Below are 14,789 nucleotides of genomic sequence, written 5' to 3'. Positions count from 1 at the left end.
ATTTGTCGGGCGGCAGGATGTAACACTTCCCCAAAAAACCTTTTTACCCGACTCATCCTGTGGCTGTGGGGCTCGGAGACGGAGTGTTCTCACAGCACGTCTCCTGGAGTAAGAATATTTTTCCCACCTACGTACTCCTTCCACGAAAAGAGAAGGAGTTCAGATTTAACTCACTTCTACAGCAGAGTTTTTCCAATGAAGATTAAAACAATCAAGTCTGCAGTTTTTCTAGCGTGCCCTGAATATTAGAGTGAAGAAGCTCCTTTGTTTTCAGCATGTAGGAGACTTAATAAAATGGTATCTTTTTTTCGTTTTGGCAGGGCTCTATGGGACCTCCAGGCCGAGAAGGACTTAGTGGACCTAGAGGAGAGCCGGTGAGTCATTTTCAATTACTTGCAGGGCTGTCTGACGCAAACAGAAGACAGACGCAGCACAGTGTCAAGCAGACAGATAGATATGGACATAAAGTGGCACTCAAGTCGTTTTTCTTGCTGTCGTTCCCCATCAATTTTCTCATCCTGTCTTCCTTTTTTTTTTTCTCTTTTGCATCCCAGGGCAAGCCAGGTGAACCAGGGCCTTCAGGAAAAGCTGGTCTCCCAGGAACTCCAGTGAGTTATCCATTCCTACTGTGCATAATCTGATTTTTTTTTTTCAGCAGGCTCTTGGATGACTAATGGTGCAAACAAACAATAGACAAACAGAAACACTTCACCATAACGCCTCAGTACAAACTGTGACCGATATTCTTTGTTTCACAGAGTGAGCACATTTAATAGAGAAGTGCAAATAGAATAAACAAGGAAAATTAGGGGAAAGTAGTATTTTCAGAGCTAACAGAGCGTGCAGGGACTGTATGTGGGATGTAACTGAAGGCGAGAGGAAGGTGTGAAGTATTTCTAGAAGAGACGAGCTGTCAGATCAGAGTAAATGGTGTCCTCACCAGGGTGGGAACATCACTTCCCCCTGGGTGAGCTAGGATCGAAGGGAGTTGACCATGTTGCTGCCAGCCGAAGAAAACTGATTGCAGAGTAATGTCAGAGCTGAGGGAACAGGTCGGAGCGGACCGTCTCCTGGACGCACATCGCCTATAATTCCCTCAGCAGGTTCGTGTGCCAGGCAAAAGGTTTGAATTTCATAAGTGCATCCATAGACAAATTCCTACGCAGGGTCCCTGGTGACAAAAAAAGGGTCTGAATCATCTGATGATGCAGAATGCAAACCAGTCTTGTGGGGATTGGGAGGACAGCGTGCAGCAGGGGAAGACGCTCAGACTTGTCAAGGTTGACCTTGATTTAGAGGTGTACGCCTTTCATGCCAAGATAGGCATGTCAAGTTGAGTGTGTAAGGATGGGTAGAAAGTAGTAAATATATTTATGAGACCCCTTTACACCTGGTGTTTATGTTACTACATTTAAATTGAAAAGACGGAAGAATGCGTCAAATCCAGGAGGATTTATGAACCGACATGACTTCATAAAATCAGAAGACTTGCAACTTGACTTGGACTAACACCAGTGTCTTGTAACTTCACCTAGACTTGAGCCTTTTGACTTGAAAATACTGGTTTTCCCCCAAATGTTCTTAAAAGCAATGAATCAGTTCATTTCCTGAATTAATTAACATTAACGCTAGTCATCACCAGCAAGTCGACACCAGATGATCCGCTTTGTTTGAACCAGTATGACATCATCCAGTCAAAATGCAGGGGAGAACCCTTAATAAGTAATGTTTTGAGCACCAGTTAGAAAAATTGACACCAGCGATTGATTTCATTCATGTGAAAACACCACTTGGTAATCAAAAAAAGAAAAAAAGAATTGCAATATGCAAAACAAGCTTGTCGAATATTACAGTAAAAGGGGGGTGAGTGTCATGAATCAGTTCAGGAAGGACACAAATGCAAAGTAACAGGCAGGCTGAAGATTTTACAAAAAGTGTGCGTTAACGCAGCTGATAAAAAACATCCAGAACAGACAGGTAGCTAAAAATCCAAATGAAAAAGGAACCAAAACTACACTGAAAACCAGCCAGAGAAGCACAATGAACACAAGGACCAACTTGGAGGAGAAATCTTAACAGAATATGAGAGACCAGGAATAAATAACACCACGAACACTGGAATGAACTCAGGACAAACTGACAAGGAACAAAGAGAAACACACAGGTATATATACACAGAAAACTAATCACAAGTACGAGACTCAGCTGGAGGAGGAAGACATGGGCAAAGGAGGGAAATGGAGATTGGCTAACGACAAGGGTGGAGCAGACAAGACTAATACAGGACAGGTGTGAAGGGAAGACTCTGAGAACAGGGAGGGACTAACGAGACAGGTGTGACAGAAAACAGGCGGGAAAACACACAAAGACAGGAAGTAAACCCAGATACGACACATGAGGAGAGAAGCTACAAAATAAAACAGGAAGCAGAGTAAACATGAAACAAGGAACACAAACAGAAAAATCCAAAATAAATCCATAGGATAACAGAATATAAACACAGACCCCAGATGATGACAGGTGAGCCCTTATAAAATGACACATACATGAACCTGTAAGTCCAGCTGACAGTGGTGTGGACATGTGTTAAAGCCAGTATTAAACTCTATAGTGCTCATCTCATGCAGTAGGCACTGATGCTGTCTGGGTTTCTGGGAGGCAAGCTGTGAACCCAGAAGGAGACGCCAGACTGCAGACAGGATGAGGAGACAATTTACCTGCCTGTCAGCAACAAGCAGGGTCAGGGAGCTTTGAGGAAGGAAACCCAACAGAGGAAAGAGTTAGACTGTGAAGGACAGGATCTGGAGAAACTAGTCCCAATGTCTGCCCTCGCAGATCCTCACACTTCATGTACAGTGTGGTCCTGTTATGTTCGTGCTTGTGTTTGTGCTTTGCCACAATTGATAACAAACCAGTGTTAGAAATGGGGATCATTACCTTTGAGTCATTATCATGGTGATTGTTTTTAAAGGAACTCTTTGCAAAATTCAGAGGATATGAGTTGTCTGCACATGGTTCTCAACATGGAGGCGGCTGTGTCGATGGCTAGCAGCTAACGTGCTAACTGCATTAACACTGCTGAACAAGGGTAACAGCAGTGGGTGGGCATTACACTTCTTTGACGACACTGTTCTGATGTCAGTGGTTACTGCCATATGAGAGCTGCACAGAGTGGTGGCAAAAAAGGTTGGCAGTGGCAGTGTTGCTAACTCTTTTCCAATAAAAGTTGCTCACACAAGCTCTAAAAGCCACCAGGTGATGTCATACGTTCATTTGCAAGTTGGTGATATCATCCTGCATCACCCTGTGCTGATGACAAAGGATCTGTAGACTGTGATTACTCTGAGCAGCATGCATTAGTGTGGAGTCATTCACGAACGAATCGTTCAAAAGAGCAAATCTGTTGAGTGAACGTACTGAACTGAATCACTTCCGGGACTGATTCGTTCATTTCTCAGTTCAGTTGAGCTCAGCAGCGAGCGTGCAGGCCATGGGTGGAACTGCCGATTTGGTCCATGCGAACGATGAATTACTCGTGAGTTGCGAGGCAGCCAGGTGCGTGACGAACCCCTCGGTGAACGAATCAATCGGTGAACGACGTAACCCTGATCCCTGAGTGATTCAAATCATCAAATCATTTCTTCTCAGCACTTAACAATTCGGTGAATGAATCTTTTGAACGAATCTTCTTAATGAACTGATTCTAGTGATTCAGTAACATCTAAAGAACTGCTTTGCCCATCACATTGCATGGAAATAAAGTACAATATATTTTAATCTTTTCCCCAGATAGTCAGGTAAAGTTTTCAAATTTGTCGCTAGTCGCTTTTTGGAAATAAAGTTTCTAAGAGGGTCTGAAAAGTCTTAATCTAGCAAGAAGGTTGCCAAGTTGGCAACCACAGAGCAGTTGGGTTTACAACACACACAGAGGTAGCGTGACTTCATCCTCTGCTCGGGACATTGTTACTGCACCATATCTTTACATAGCAAATAGTAGGTTGCTGCTATATTAATGGTCTGAATGTCACGTAGAGCACCTTTAAGGTACTTGTGAAATATGAGCTCTGCACTTTACTACAGAGGTAGCACGTCATTTCAAAGAGCTGTCCTGGTCCTCATTAAAACCGTTTGGGGCCCTTGTACTCTATGTACTCTCCCAGTTTTGCTGAGCACACAGATGAGGTTAATTAAAGTCAGCGAGGGTTCAGTGATTACGGAGTTTATAGGGTGACACTGGAGATGAACAGGAGGCAGAGGCAGCCAGAGGTCATCATGACAGATATGATATGTCACGGACAGAAAATGTAGTAGGTAGAGATAGTGAGACCTGCGCGTGAGGAGAATTTTAAATCTGACATGTTGCCATCATTCGCAACTAAACGTGTTGTGGACAGAAATAGACGGAGCTGCACACTGGTCCGTGGGCTGGATGGTTTCTTGGGAGGAGGAGTAACTGTTGCTAACTGGAGGGCAGACGATACGCAGCCAGCTATCAGAGAGGAGTGGATGATATCAGTCAGCAGAGGGAGCAGATCATCAAAAATAGCCTGGAGGAGGGAGGAGGGCAGGAGCCACATGTAGAAAGGTCACAAGAGGAGATAGAGAGTGATTGAAGGTACTTAGAGGCAAAATCAGATATTTCCAAGAATGTTATCAGATGGACAAATTTACCACACAGACACAGGAGGGTGCAGCGAGTGGAGAGGAGCAGGGATCTGTTCAGGAATATAAAAAAAGGTGGAAATGAAAAAGAGAAAGTGAAACATACTCTCTGTTCTGCAAATGAATTCCTTGACTCTTCCCAGCTTGTCTTCAGGCCTGCATGTCCCCTGTAAATATGAATTTTAATCTCCTCAAGCTGGCATGTCCCTCCGCAAGATTGGTTTATGAGATTTTTATCCAGGGCACCGCTGCATGTTGATAAGAACTGCAGCTAAATGTTAATCTTGGTGAATCCTCAGTAATGAGCAAGGCTTTTAGAATACAAGTACAGTATGCCATGTGTGTGCCATGTGATGAACGGCCATGTCTCTGTCGCTGTCACACAGGGTCTTAGAGGGGACAAGGGAGAGCCTGGCAACCCAGGATTACCCGGCTTTAGTGGGCCTAAAGGCCCCGCGGTGAGTGGGAGGTTTGACATACTTTGATTCCAAGATTAATTGCAGCTCGCAAATATGATCAGCTGTGGGTAATGTGAACTTTTATCTTGTTTTCCAGGGTCCACCTGGTCCGATCGGCCCAGAGGGAAAACAGGTAATCACTTCATGAGACGCACGGATAACTAATATGATATGACATATACAGATTCCTGGCTCACATCCTGTTGTTGGTGTTTTGTAGGGGATGCCAGGCAGAGTTGGTGACCGTGGCCTCAAAGGAGAGAAGGTGAGATGGAAACCATGTGATGTGGTCTTGAGTCAAATAAATAAAATGAAATCAAATGAAACAGTTAATGTGCTCATAATAGATACAAACCTGTCACTTTACTGACTCAACTGAGAGATGCAGATGAGTCAAATGGCAACACATCATACACACTCTGCGACAAGTGGAATTTAAATCTCTAATATTCATCCAGGAAAAATGTTCTCAACAGACTTTTGGAAAACATATAAAGACTCTGCTTCTCATAATTATGATGATCAAATTCAGACTTTTTTTTTTTTTCACCTGAAAGCTCCGTGAACACCAACTTTAACGGACAGTTCACCCCAAACTCAAAAAACACATTTATTTCCTCTTAACTGCAGTGCTATTTATCAGTCTAGTTTGTTTTGGTGTGAGTTGCCAAGTGTTGGAGGTATCAGCTGTAGCCATGTCTGCATCTCTCCGAAATAATGGAACTAGATGGTATTCGACTTGTGGTGCTCAAAGCGCCAACTCACAAGCAATGTCTCTTTTCAGAAATCATGACCCAGTTACTCAAGATAATCCACAGACCTGGTTGCGAGCAGTTTCATGTAGGAACTAGTTCCTTTATACTAAACTACACCTGTTCACCCTGTCACCGTGCAAAAGGAAGCAAATATGTACTCATGGACAAGAGGCTTGTGCTTGTGATAGCACAAGATGTACATTTATGGCGTCCTCCTCAGCTGAGGTGTAACATTAGCTAGCTCAGTGCTACTGGGTGAGCTAGAAGTAGATGCACGCTTCCTTCTGTGCGGTGATACGGGAACGGGAGAAATAAACAAGCAGTCTGAAGGAACAGCACGGCGGCAAAATGAGACACACGTGACTCGTGACACGTGATTGTTGCTATGGCGATGTTTATAGGCTACAGAGAGCTAATGTTAGCCAGATAGCTCTCTAAGCTAATAAAGCAATTCATAATGTTACGTTTCATATTACATACCTGGTTTTCCACCCAGCTCTGCGCTAATCGCGTCCCATGTGTACGCCTTCTTGGAAGCTTCACGGTAGGCTTTTAAAGTTTGGTCATATAATTCTGGGTGCTGCTGCACCAAGAGCACTAGCTTTTCGTTGTCGAGTTCAGCCATGTTTTCTTTTCTTTTTTCGAACTACGTCACATCTGGTTGAGTATTCCGTGGCCTGTGAACGGTAAAAGTTAAAATATTTTAACTTTGGACGGCATTGCCATCTACTGTTGCCGTGGAAGGTATTCTCTGCAGTTTTACCGTCCTTCTCTCGTCCACTAACATGACATCCGGTTTACCGTCTGCCGTTTGCCTGATTCCATGTGAATGCAGCATAAGGTTGGCAGGTTCACAGTCAGTCCCTGCAGGATTTTATGGGCTGTTTTTGGGGATTGTTGTGTCCTGAATGCCTGATATCATGGCATCTAAAAAAAATTGTGACGCATGTTGTGATGTTTACAGGCATTTTTTGCAATGAAATTGCAGGGGCAAGTGAAAAGTGAAAAGATTTTACCGTATGGGTCGAAGTCCCGCAGCAACATCTGTCACCGAGCCACTAATCTCACAGCAACACAGAATTGGCTTGACTCTGTCCTTAAACTTGTTTATAACATTAGCTGTGTGATGCTAACAGTTAGCCCCATCGCTGTGTGTGTTGGTGACTCTGTTACAGAGTTCCAGTCCCGCAGCAGCAGTCTCATGACAAACAGAGAGAAATTAGATTAGATTAGAGAAATGAGATTTTACCTGTTTTAAATAGTCAAATTCACATAAAGTTGCAGTGATAGGACAAAATTGCAAGGTCGTACAGAATTCATGAGGATCAACTGAATTTGCGCTACTTGTTGTGATCACAACGTCGCAACATCCTGGTGTCACTGTACAACAAGGTCTGTGGATTATCTCGAGTAACTGGGTCATGATTCCTGGAAAAAGACATCATTGTTGAGTTATTCAGATGTATTGTTTTGGCACTTTGAGCACCACAAGCTGAGTGTCATCTAGTTCTATTATACTGGAGAGAAGGCAGACGATATCTCCAACACTCTGCAACTCACACCAAAACAATCTAGATTAATAAACAGCACTACAGCTAAGAGGATTATTTCTTTTATTATTTTGGGGTGAACTGTCCCTTTCAGTAAAACTAATAAGCTTAAAGTACCAGTTTTTTTGGGCATTTCAGCATGAAGCTTGACTGATTTGTTATTTTCACTCCTTGATCTGCAGCCTGGTACCTTACTGACTTGACAGTTAACAATAAAATGACCTGAATTTAGGCCAGATACAATTCTGTACAATCCTTTTCCACCTCAGCAGTCACACACAGCTTTAATTTATCCTCACTTTACACTGACTCTTTCATGATGCTGTTCAAATAGGCTGCAATATTACTTGATTAATTTAGGCACATGGTAAAAACATTGTTATTTCATATATTGTGTTGGATGTACACATACATACACTGTACTGTATGAGGAGCATAAATGACAGTGGAAATCATTTAAAGGCAGAACATCTAGATTTCTTACTGACGATACTACTTCAGTTGTTTTGAAGGTGCTTCAAGCTTGAAAATGTTCCATTGCTGTCGTCTAATCCAGGGAGATGCAGGTACGAAGGGAGATAAAGGACAATCAGGAGAGCCAGGTATGCCTGGAAACCCTGGACCTCCTGGCAGAAAGGGCCACACAGGGATGATGGGCATGTCGGGACCACCAGGAGAGATGGGAGCTCCTGGGCCACAAGGACCCTCAGGGAATCCTGGTGTCCCGGGTCAAAGGGTGAGTCATACTGTAATCCTCAAAGAGTTTATGTTAGAGATGTGCACACATGATGTAGATTCAGGTCTTAATAGTTAAGTTAATGATTAATGTTGTTGTCTCAGGGAGAGTCAGTATCACTGGAGCAGATGAGACGGCTCATCCAGGACGAGCTGGCAAAACAATTAGATGGTGAGGAGATGTTGTTTTTAGTTTCTCATCTTGCCTGTGGACCTCAGAGAAGTACCCACGAGATTTATGTAACTTTTCTTTTGTTTCCAGCCAAAATGGCGTACCTCATGGCTCAATTCCAGCCTGCCCATGTGAAGAGCACAGCGGGCCGTCCAGGACCTCCAGGCCCTCCAGGTAAGGACGGCAGTACTGGACGACCTGGCCCCCCTGGAGAGCCTGGTATGCCTGGGCAGAGCGGAGGAGAAGGACCCAGGGGACCCATGGGCCCTAAAGGTAGGACAAAGTCTCATAGCAGTGTTATTGGTTGTGCGTGTGTGTGTCCTTTGTAAGGTTTGTATTCCTGCACTATTTCTGTAGTGTTTACTACTTTCCAATTCTCGAATTGGTCCAACTTTCTGTCTCCAAGAGAATTTTGTCACTGGAATTACTTTCTGTTTTGGCAGAGAAAAATATCATTTAGTGCAATTAGGGTCGACTTGAAACAATCTACATCAACTAATAGAGAACAGAGAGAACATTTTTGGCCAAAATTGTATTTATAAATCAGAAAGTAATCTCTTTTATCTTAAGAAAAACACCTGAGGGATGTTTTACATAGATTTAGAGGAACAGTTGGACATTTTTGGAAAAACTCTTACTTGTTTTCTCTTACTCGAGAGTTGGACGACGGGATTGATACCACTCTCATTTCTCTTTCAGTCAGTTTTGGGTTGGCGTTGTTTGCCCGACACCCTTCAAAAGTTAACTAACTGGTTAAGTTTTAAAAAGCGAAATGACATGAAATACAAGAGGCCCGTTCTTTAAGTCTGGAGCTCCACTGACTCAGTTAGCTTTAGCGCGATATTTCAAAGTGCTTTCCCTTTAGAGGTGGTGACATTTTTTTAAATGTATTTTTTAAGGCTTTTTTTCCTTCAATCGATGAGACAGTAGTTAGTGTAAAAGGGAGAAAGACAGGGTGGACGATACGCAGGAAAGGGATGTACGTTGAAATCAAACCTGCAGCCGCTGCGACAAGGGCAAAGCCTTTGTACATGGGGCACCTGCCCTACCAGAGGTGGTGATTTGTAATGTTTTGCGATGTCTTGCCTTTTATTTTGACAGCCTGCTAGCTGCGCTAACATGCGGCCCACTGCCCACCCTCTGGTCTCCACTAGTTAGCTAGCCTTGACCACTCTGCACAATGCACCACCTGGTGTGGGTGGGAACTTGCTCATGGCACCACTCATTCCAGATTATTGCTGGTAACGCCATCCTGTGGTGGGACAGCATTGTCACAGAAGCATGATGGCCACCATCTGGTCTCCCTCAAGGTCGCCCCAGTGAGTAAGTGGCTTCATTTTGAGCCCTAAAAACCCCTTTAGCATTGTTAGCTATGTTAGCACCACTAGCTGTGTTGACACTGCTAGTGATGCTAATAGAGCTAAATGCTAAAGGGCTTTTGCGGCTCAAAGTTGAGCCTTTTATTCACCGGGACGAGCTGCAGGCACAATGTTGCTACAGCAGAGCTTCTGGGTTGGGACGGCATTACTAGCGGTAATTGCAAAATTAACCGATAAACCACAATGTGTTGTGTTTTACACTGACGTTTTTGTACAGAGCAAACAGATGAACCTTGTTTGTGCTGCTTTAATTCTATTCAAATTGAACAGTGTCCAACCCAGAGCTGATTTTACTAAACTAATGTCATTCCAGTAATTCTCACAGACTTTTCAACACACCTCCTGAGCTACAGTAGATATTATACAACTGAGTTCACCTGGTGTTAGTGCTACGCTAGACTGGTAGGTTTTTGCTTCAACATAAGCAACATACTCCCTGGAATAGTTTAGAAAAGCTGCTGACTGCTGCAAAGGTTTGATCCGTCCACAGGGACATGCCTGATAATCTGGTTCCAATAATAATGATGGCTGATGATGTGCAGATATCAGAGTGACTGTTTTGTTTTCCTGATTCTTCCAGGTGAGAAAGGAACAAAGGGAGATCAGGGAGAACCTGGTGTCGGCGATAGAGGAGAGACAGGCCCACCTGGCCCCATAGGTAAGAACCAGTTTCTTACCTGCTGTATTCATTCATATTAGGTTTCTTTCACCAGTCTGGAGTCTCATATTGTTCCTGTCCCTCCTCTAGGTCCAGCTGGGCTGCCTGGTTATGGTAAAGACGGAAGCCCGGGACAAGCCGGAGCCCAGGGAGAGCCAGGAAACCCCGGCCCCCATGGTCAGCCTGGACCCCCAGGTCCTCCTGGCCAATGTGACCCCACCCAGTGTGCCTACTACGCCAGCCTGGCACACAGACCCCACACCAAAAATGTCAAGGGGACTTAAGAACGACGAGGCACAAAGAGCTTGAAGTCCAGCTGTATTTATGAACTTGGTCTGAATCAAGAACTTTTCTTTTTCAAGATAACCTCAGTATGGAGGGCTGAAGCAAAATGTGCTGCCGGTCAGATTCTTTGTTTTGTTTGTTTTTGGTAAGAAGCTTGGGACAGATGGGGATGAAGCATCGAGGGACTTTTTTTTCCAGAATAAATATGGGGTAAAGAGGGCAGCTAAACAGTTTTTTTTTTCCTCACTCGCATGCTTCCTGTAAAATATATAGGGAGATAACAAGGATGATGCAATTCCCTCCTCTTAAACCCCCCATCGGGAGGGAAGATTTGGGAGTCTGATATCGTATCATTTCATCAGTAATTATCTCAAAAGTTCGGCTAGGCGTTTTCTCGCAGGAATATGTCTGCACCACTTTTTTTTTGTTTCCTGCCTCACACCATTTTGCATCAATTACAATTGCAGCCCACACTGTCCTACCAAGCAATAGATGTCAGTTACTGCTCACTAAATTGATCTCTTGCTCGAGATCCTCTGCGAGTCTATTGGTAATTACTCAGTCAGGGGAATTATCTGTTTTATTGTCATTGATGGGAAGGGGGGAGGACAGACAGTGTGAGGCACAATCTCAGATACCAATAGTTATTTTGTGTAGGAGGAGTGTTAATGAGTTAGTGTGGAGAGTGATGAATGACCACTTTTGTGCGCCGCTTGCCTCCAAGCTGGTCGCAGTGTACTCATGTGGGCTTCTTTCGAATAGTATTGGCACCCAAAAAATAACTTTTAGAAAAAAATCCCCACTCAATTTGTAAACATGTCTGATTTACTTAAACAGAAATGAAACAAGATTTTATTCTGGGAGTAAACTGAAGGCAGCAGATATCACCTCTCTGTCATAACTCTTAAATTAGAGTCTTGGCAATGTTGTTGAATGCTTTTGGAGAGATGTGAAGGCTTTCATTCCAAAATTCAGTGTATTTGCAAAAATAAATGCAACACAAAAACCCACACTATCAATCACTTTATATGAATTTGTATCATTGAAAGGTGGGTGTCTAATTTTGAAATGAATGTCATTTGAATCTGAAATCTGTCCAAAAATAGTAAAAACATGACATGTATGCATAATTCATACCTGCCATGTAATGATTTGTCCCGAGCTCACCCACAGGATGCCTATTAAACCTGAGTCTAGAAAGACAGAAGTCGAGACAGGAAGAAATGTCACGTTGGATTTGTACTTTTAAGTTTAATGAAGTGGCTCTGGTCATTCTCTTTTTGATGTGTGCATAGGCTTCGGTAGTAAACAGCTTTGAGGAGGTGGTATAATTGCAGCCTTTGTTCACCTTTCTTGAAAAGCTGCTTGCTTCGCACCGCTTTTCCAAATGTGTCAGTTCCTTTCAGTTTGGTGAGGCTTATTAAGTGCCTACGCTGTGGCAGGGCTCGGGCAGCTCAGCCCTGCTCTGAAAAGACATTGCTTTTCTTATTTGTCCCCTGGAACCTAAAATTGGAGAGTCGCTTCCCTGCATCTTGATGACCACACCATTGTGGTAACCGTTTGAAAGATGTTTCGCCTTATGTCCCTCATGGACCAATTACACCTCTCCCCAACCTCAGACGTGCTGCTGGTCATCTAGAACTTATTAAATAGACTCCACAGAAAGTATCACATTTGTCTTCTTTTCAGAAACATGAAGAAACACATCAATACACACCAGAGCAAAAGGGAAGTGGGGGAGCAATTTTCAAGAAGAGAATATAGAAATCTTATAAGACCTTGCCAAGACATTCAGTATGACCTGTGGGTCAGTTTATCTCTATAAGGGCCAGTCATACCTATCATCTCTTGCTCAGGTTACTTAATGGAAGGTCATTCATGAAGAATGTAAAGTTGTGGCTCTGACACAACTTAGTTTTGAAGACGTTGGTGAAGCAGACTGGAGTTTTAGTTTGGTCTGACAGATGTTTCTCAGCTGCTTTGACGGCAGGAGTCGTTTCATTTGTTGTGTTAAAGCAGGGCTAAGTGATTTTTGACAGAGGGAATAGCAGTTTCTTCACGTTACAAATGAAAGGTTGAATTCATTGGCAATAAAATGCACCCTTGCTAAATTTGGTGCACTCAGAGTGTTTGTTGAAACAGTCGCTTGGTGTGGTATGACCAGCAGCTTATGGTAGCTAATATAGAGTGCTGCAGGGATGACAGAAGTTAGCATCGCCCTGTTCGCTTGACAAACAGCCAACGGTATTTTTCCATTGGATTTTGGATTATTGCAGAAAATAAGCTCCGTGGCAAACGAGTTAATGATACTCGAACATTTTGTTCAGCAAGATAGTCCTGATCTTAGACACATACATGCTATCGGCAAAAGTTAAAAGCTAACGTTAGGCTACAAACTAACTTCACTAGAGTCGCATGACGTCAACACAGTTAGCACAACGAGGCTGTAAAGCTGTGTTTGGTATGATGACGTTCCGTAGTCTCTTGATAGCAGGTTCCTTTTCAGCCACTTCCTTCCATTTTTTGGAGACTTAAAGGCTTCAAAGTTCACAAGTGAGGTATTTATTGGCGTATTTTATGTTGCAGAACAAAACCAAAGAGTGCTGCAGGAATGAGCCCTGAAACCCAGACATGAGTTAGCATTTTAGCCCTCCTGGTTCCCTTCTCTTGAAGTCAATGGGTTTGTGGTGAGATGCCTGACATAAGCCCTGTGGTTAACACAAGCTTAAAAGACTTCTACATTTTGTTCTACAACATAAAATACATCTTTAAAATCCCCACTTGTGAATTTTGAAGCTTTCCTGTGCCTTAAAAAAAGCGGTTACTGAAAAGAGGCTCAATGAGACTATAGAATGTCATCACTTACAGCCTCATTGTTGTGGTGACGTCTAAGTCATGCGACCATGGTGTAGCTGGTTTGTAGCCCAACAATTGCTCATTTGTGAAGAGTATTGTGAAGAAAATGTGTCAGTATCATAAACGTTAATTTGCCACAGAGCTTATTTTCTGCAATGATCCAAACTCTTGTGGAAAAATCCTGCTGGCTGTTTGACGGGGGAAATAGGGCAACACTAACTTCTGTGTCGGCCTACAGAAAAACATCATCCCTCGATCACTCTGTTTCAGGGATCAAACCAAAAGCCCATTCAAAAAACCCATTGACTTCAAGATGAGGGAGCTGGCAGTGCTAAAATGCTAACTCATTTCTGCTCATTCCTGCCCAGTTTGTTATCTTTTGTTAAACACATCTCAGGTTAAATGGGCTTGCTTTTAACTACATCAATGGGATGTTATTCTCTGAAAGAAAATTGGCTAACAGCACATATGAAAGGCTAAATTTTGACGTGAGGTCCAACATTCAACAGGCTGAACCATGAGTTAGACCTACTACGTTGCAATAATACCAACATGTGGCTAACTAGCTAACTAGCTGCTAACATTACTGAGCCAACAAAACTGTAGATGTTCTTGAACCTCTGAGATAAAACCCAACCAATGAGATTTTTTCTGCCTTCAGAGCAGCTCTGCCTTTGAGAAGTATACATGCATATCTCTAAAACTACGTCGGCAAATGTTTGTAGCTGCAGCATCCTTTCATCAAAGTGGTAGAGAGCAGTTTTATGTGCAATGATGTTCAAATTTACAGTGGAATCAATTTGGTCCTAAATGTGTGCTTGGAGTAAATGACCTGCTCTGTCAGTGGTGTGAAACAATTTCACGTACCTAATAGCTGCTTCTTTGTCAGTGGTTTGTTATTGAACAGTCAAACCATATCAGTATTGCCCTTTCTCAGTTTTGTAAATGCTTGTTACAGTTACCAACAGATGTTAAGTTGCTGCGCACACCTTAAAGTTCAGTTTTCAAATTAGCTTTTTTGCTAATTGAACTCTTTTTAAGTTAAATTATTCATGATTTCAACCAATACAAATGTGTTTTAACACATGAACTCAAATTCATTAACCTGTTATCCCCCTTTCTTTCCCCCCTCTGATGAATTGGTGCTAAGATATTTAAATTAGTATCATATTGTAAGTATTGGAAAGACACATGTACTGTACTGTATAATAAAACCTGGAAAGGATTCATTTTGTAACCCATGCTTTGCTTTGTTTTTTCCATAGACAATGCTTGTCTC

The 14,789-nt window shown here is 42.9% G+C and overlaps 1 protein-coding gene across 2 annotated transcripts in view; it reads left to right on the top strand.

The window, feature by feature from the left end:
- col22a1 (collagen, type XXII, alpha 1) overlaps positions 1–14,751 on the top strand; it is an 87,953-nt gene extending 73,202 nt beyond the window's left edge. For both annotated transcript variants that reach the window (XM_033637212.2, XM_033637211.2), the window contains 10 exons: positions 321–374; positions 555–608; positions 5,049–5,120; positions 5,218–5,253; positions 5,341–5,385; positions 7,982–8,161; positions 8,266–8,332; positions 8,423–8,605; positions 10,292–10,369; positions 10,460–14,751. In XM_033637212.2, coding sequence (XP_033493103.1) covers positions 321–374; positions 555–608; positions 5,049–5,120; positions 5,218–5,253; positions 5,341–5,385; positions 7,982–8,161; positions 8,266–8,332; positions 8,423–8,605; positions 10,292–10,369; positions 10,460–10,653 — 963 coding nt within the window. In that variant the 3' untranslated portion in view covers positions 10,654–14,751. The remainder of the gene's footprint in view (positions 1–320; positions 375–554; positions 609–5,048; positions 5,121–5,217; positions 5,254–5,340; positions 5,386–7,981; positions 8,162–8,265; positions 8,333–8,422; positions 8,606–10,291; positions 10,370–10,459) is intronic.
- Positions 14,752–14,789: the final 38 nt, after the last annotated feature.

The sequence above is a fragment of the Epinephelus lanceolatus genome, chromosome 16 (assembly GCF_041903045.1).
Source record: "Epinephelus lanceolatus isolate andai-2023 chromosome 16, ASM4190304v1, whole genome shotgun sequence".
Taxonomy (NCBI): Eukaryota; Metazoa; Chordata; class Actinopteri; order Perciformes; family Serranidae; genus Epinephelus; species Epinephelus lanceolatus.
This window is presented reverse-complemented; position numbering and strand designations above follow the sequence as displayed.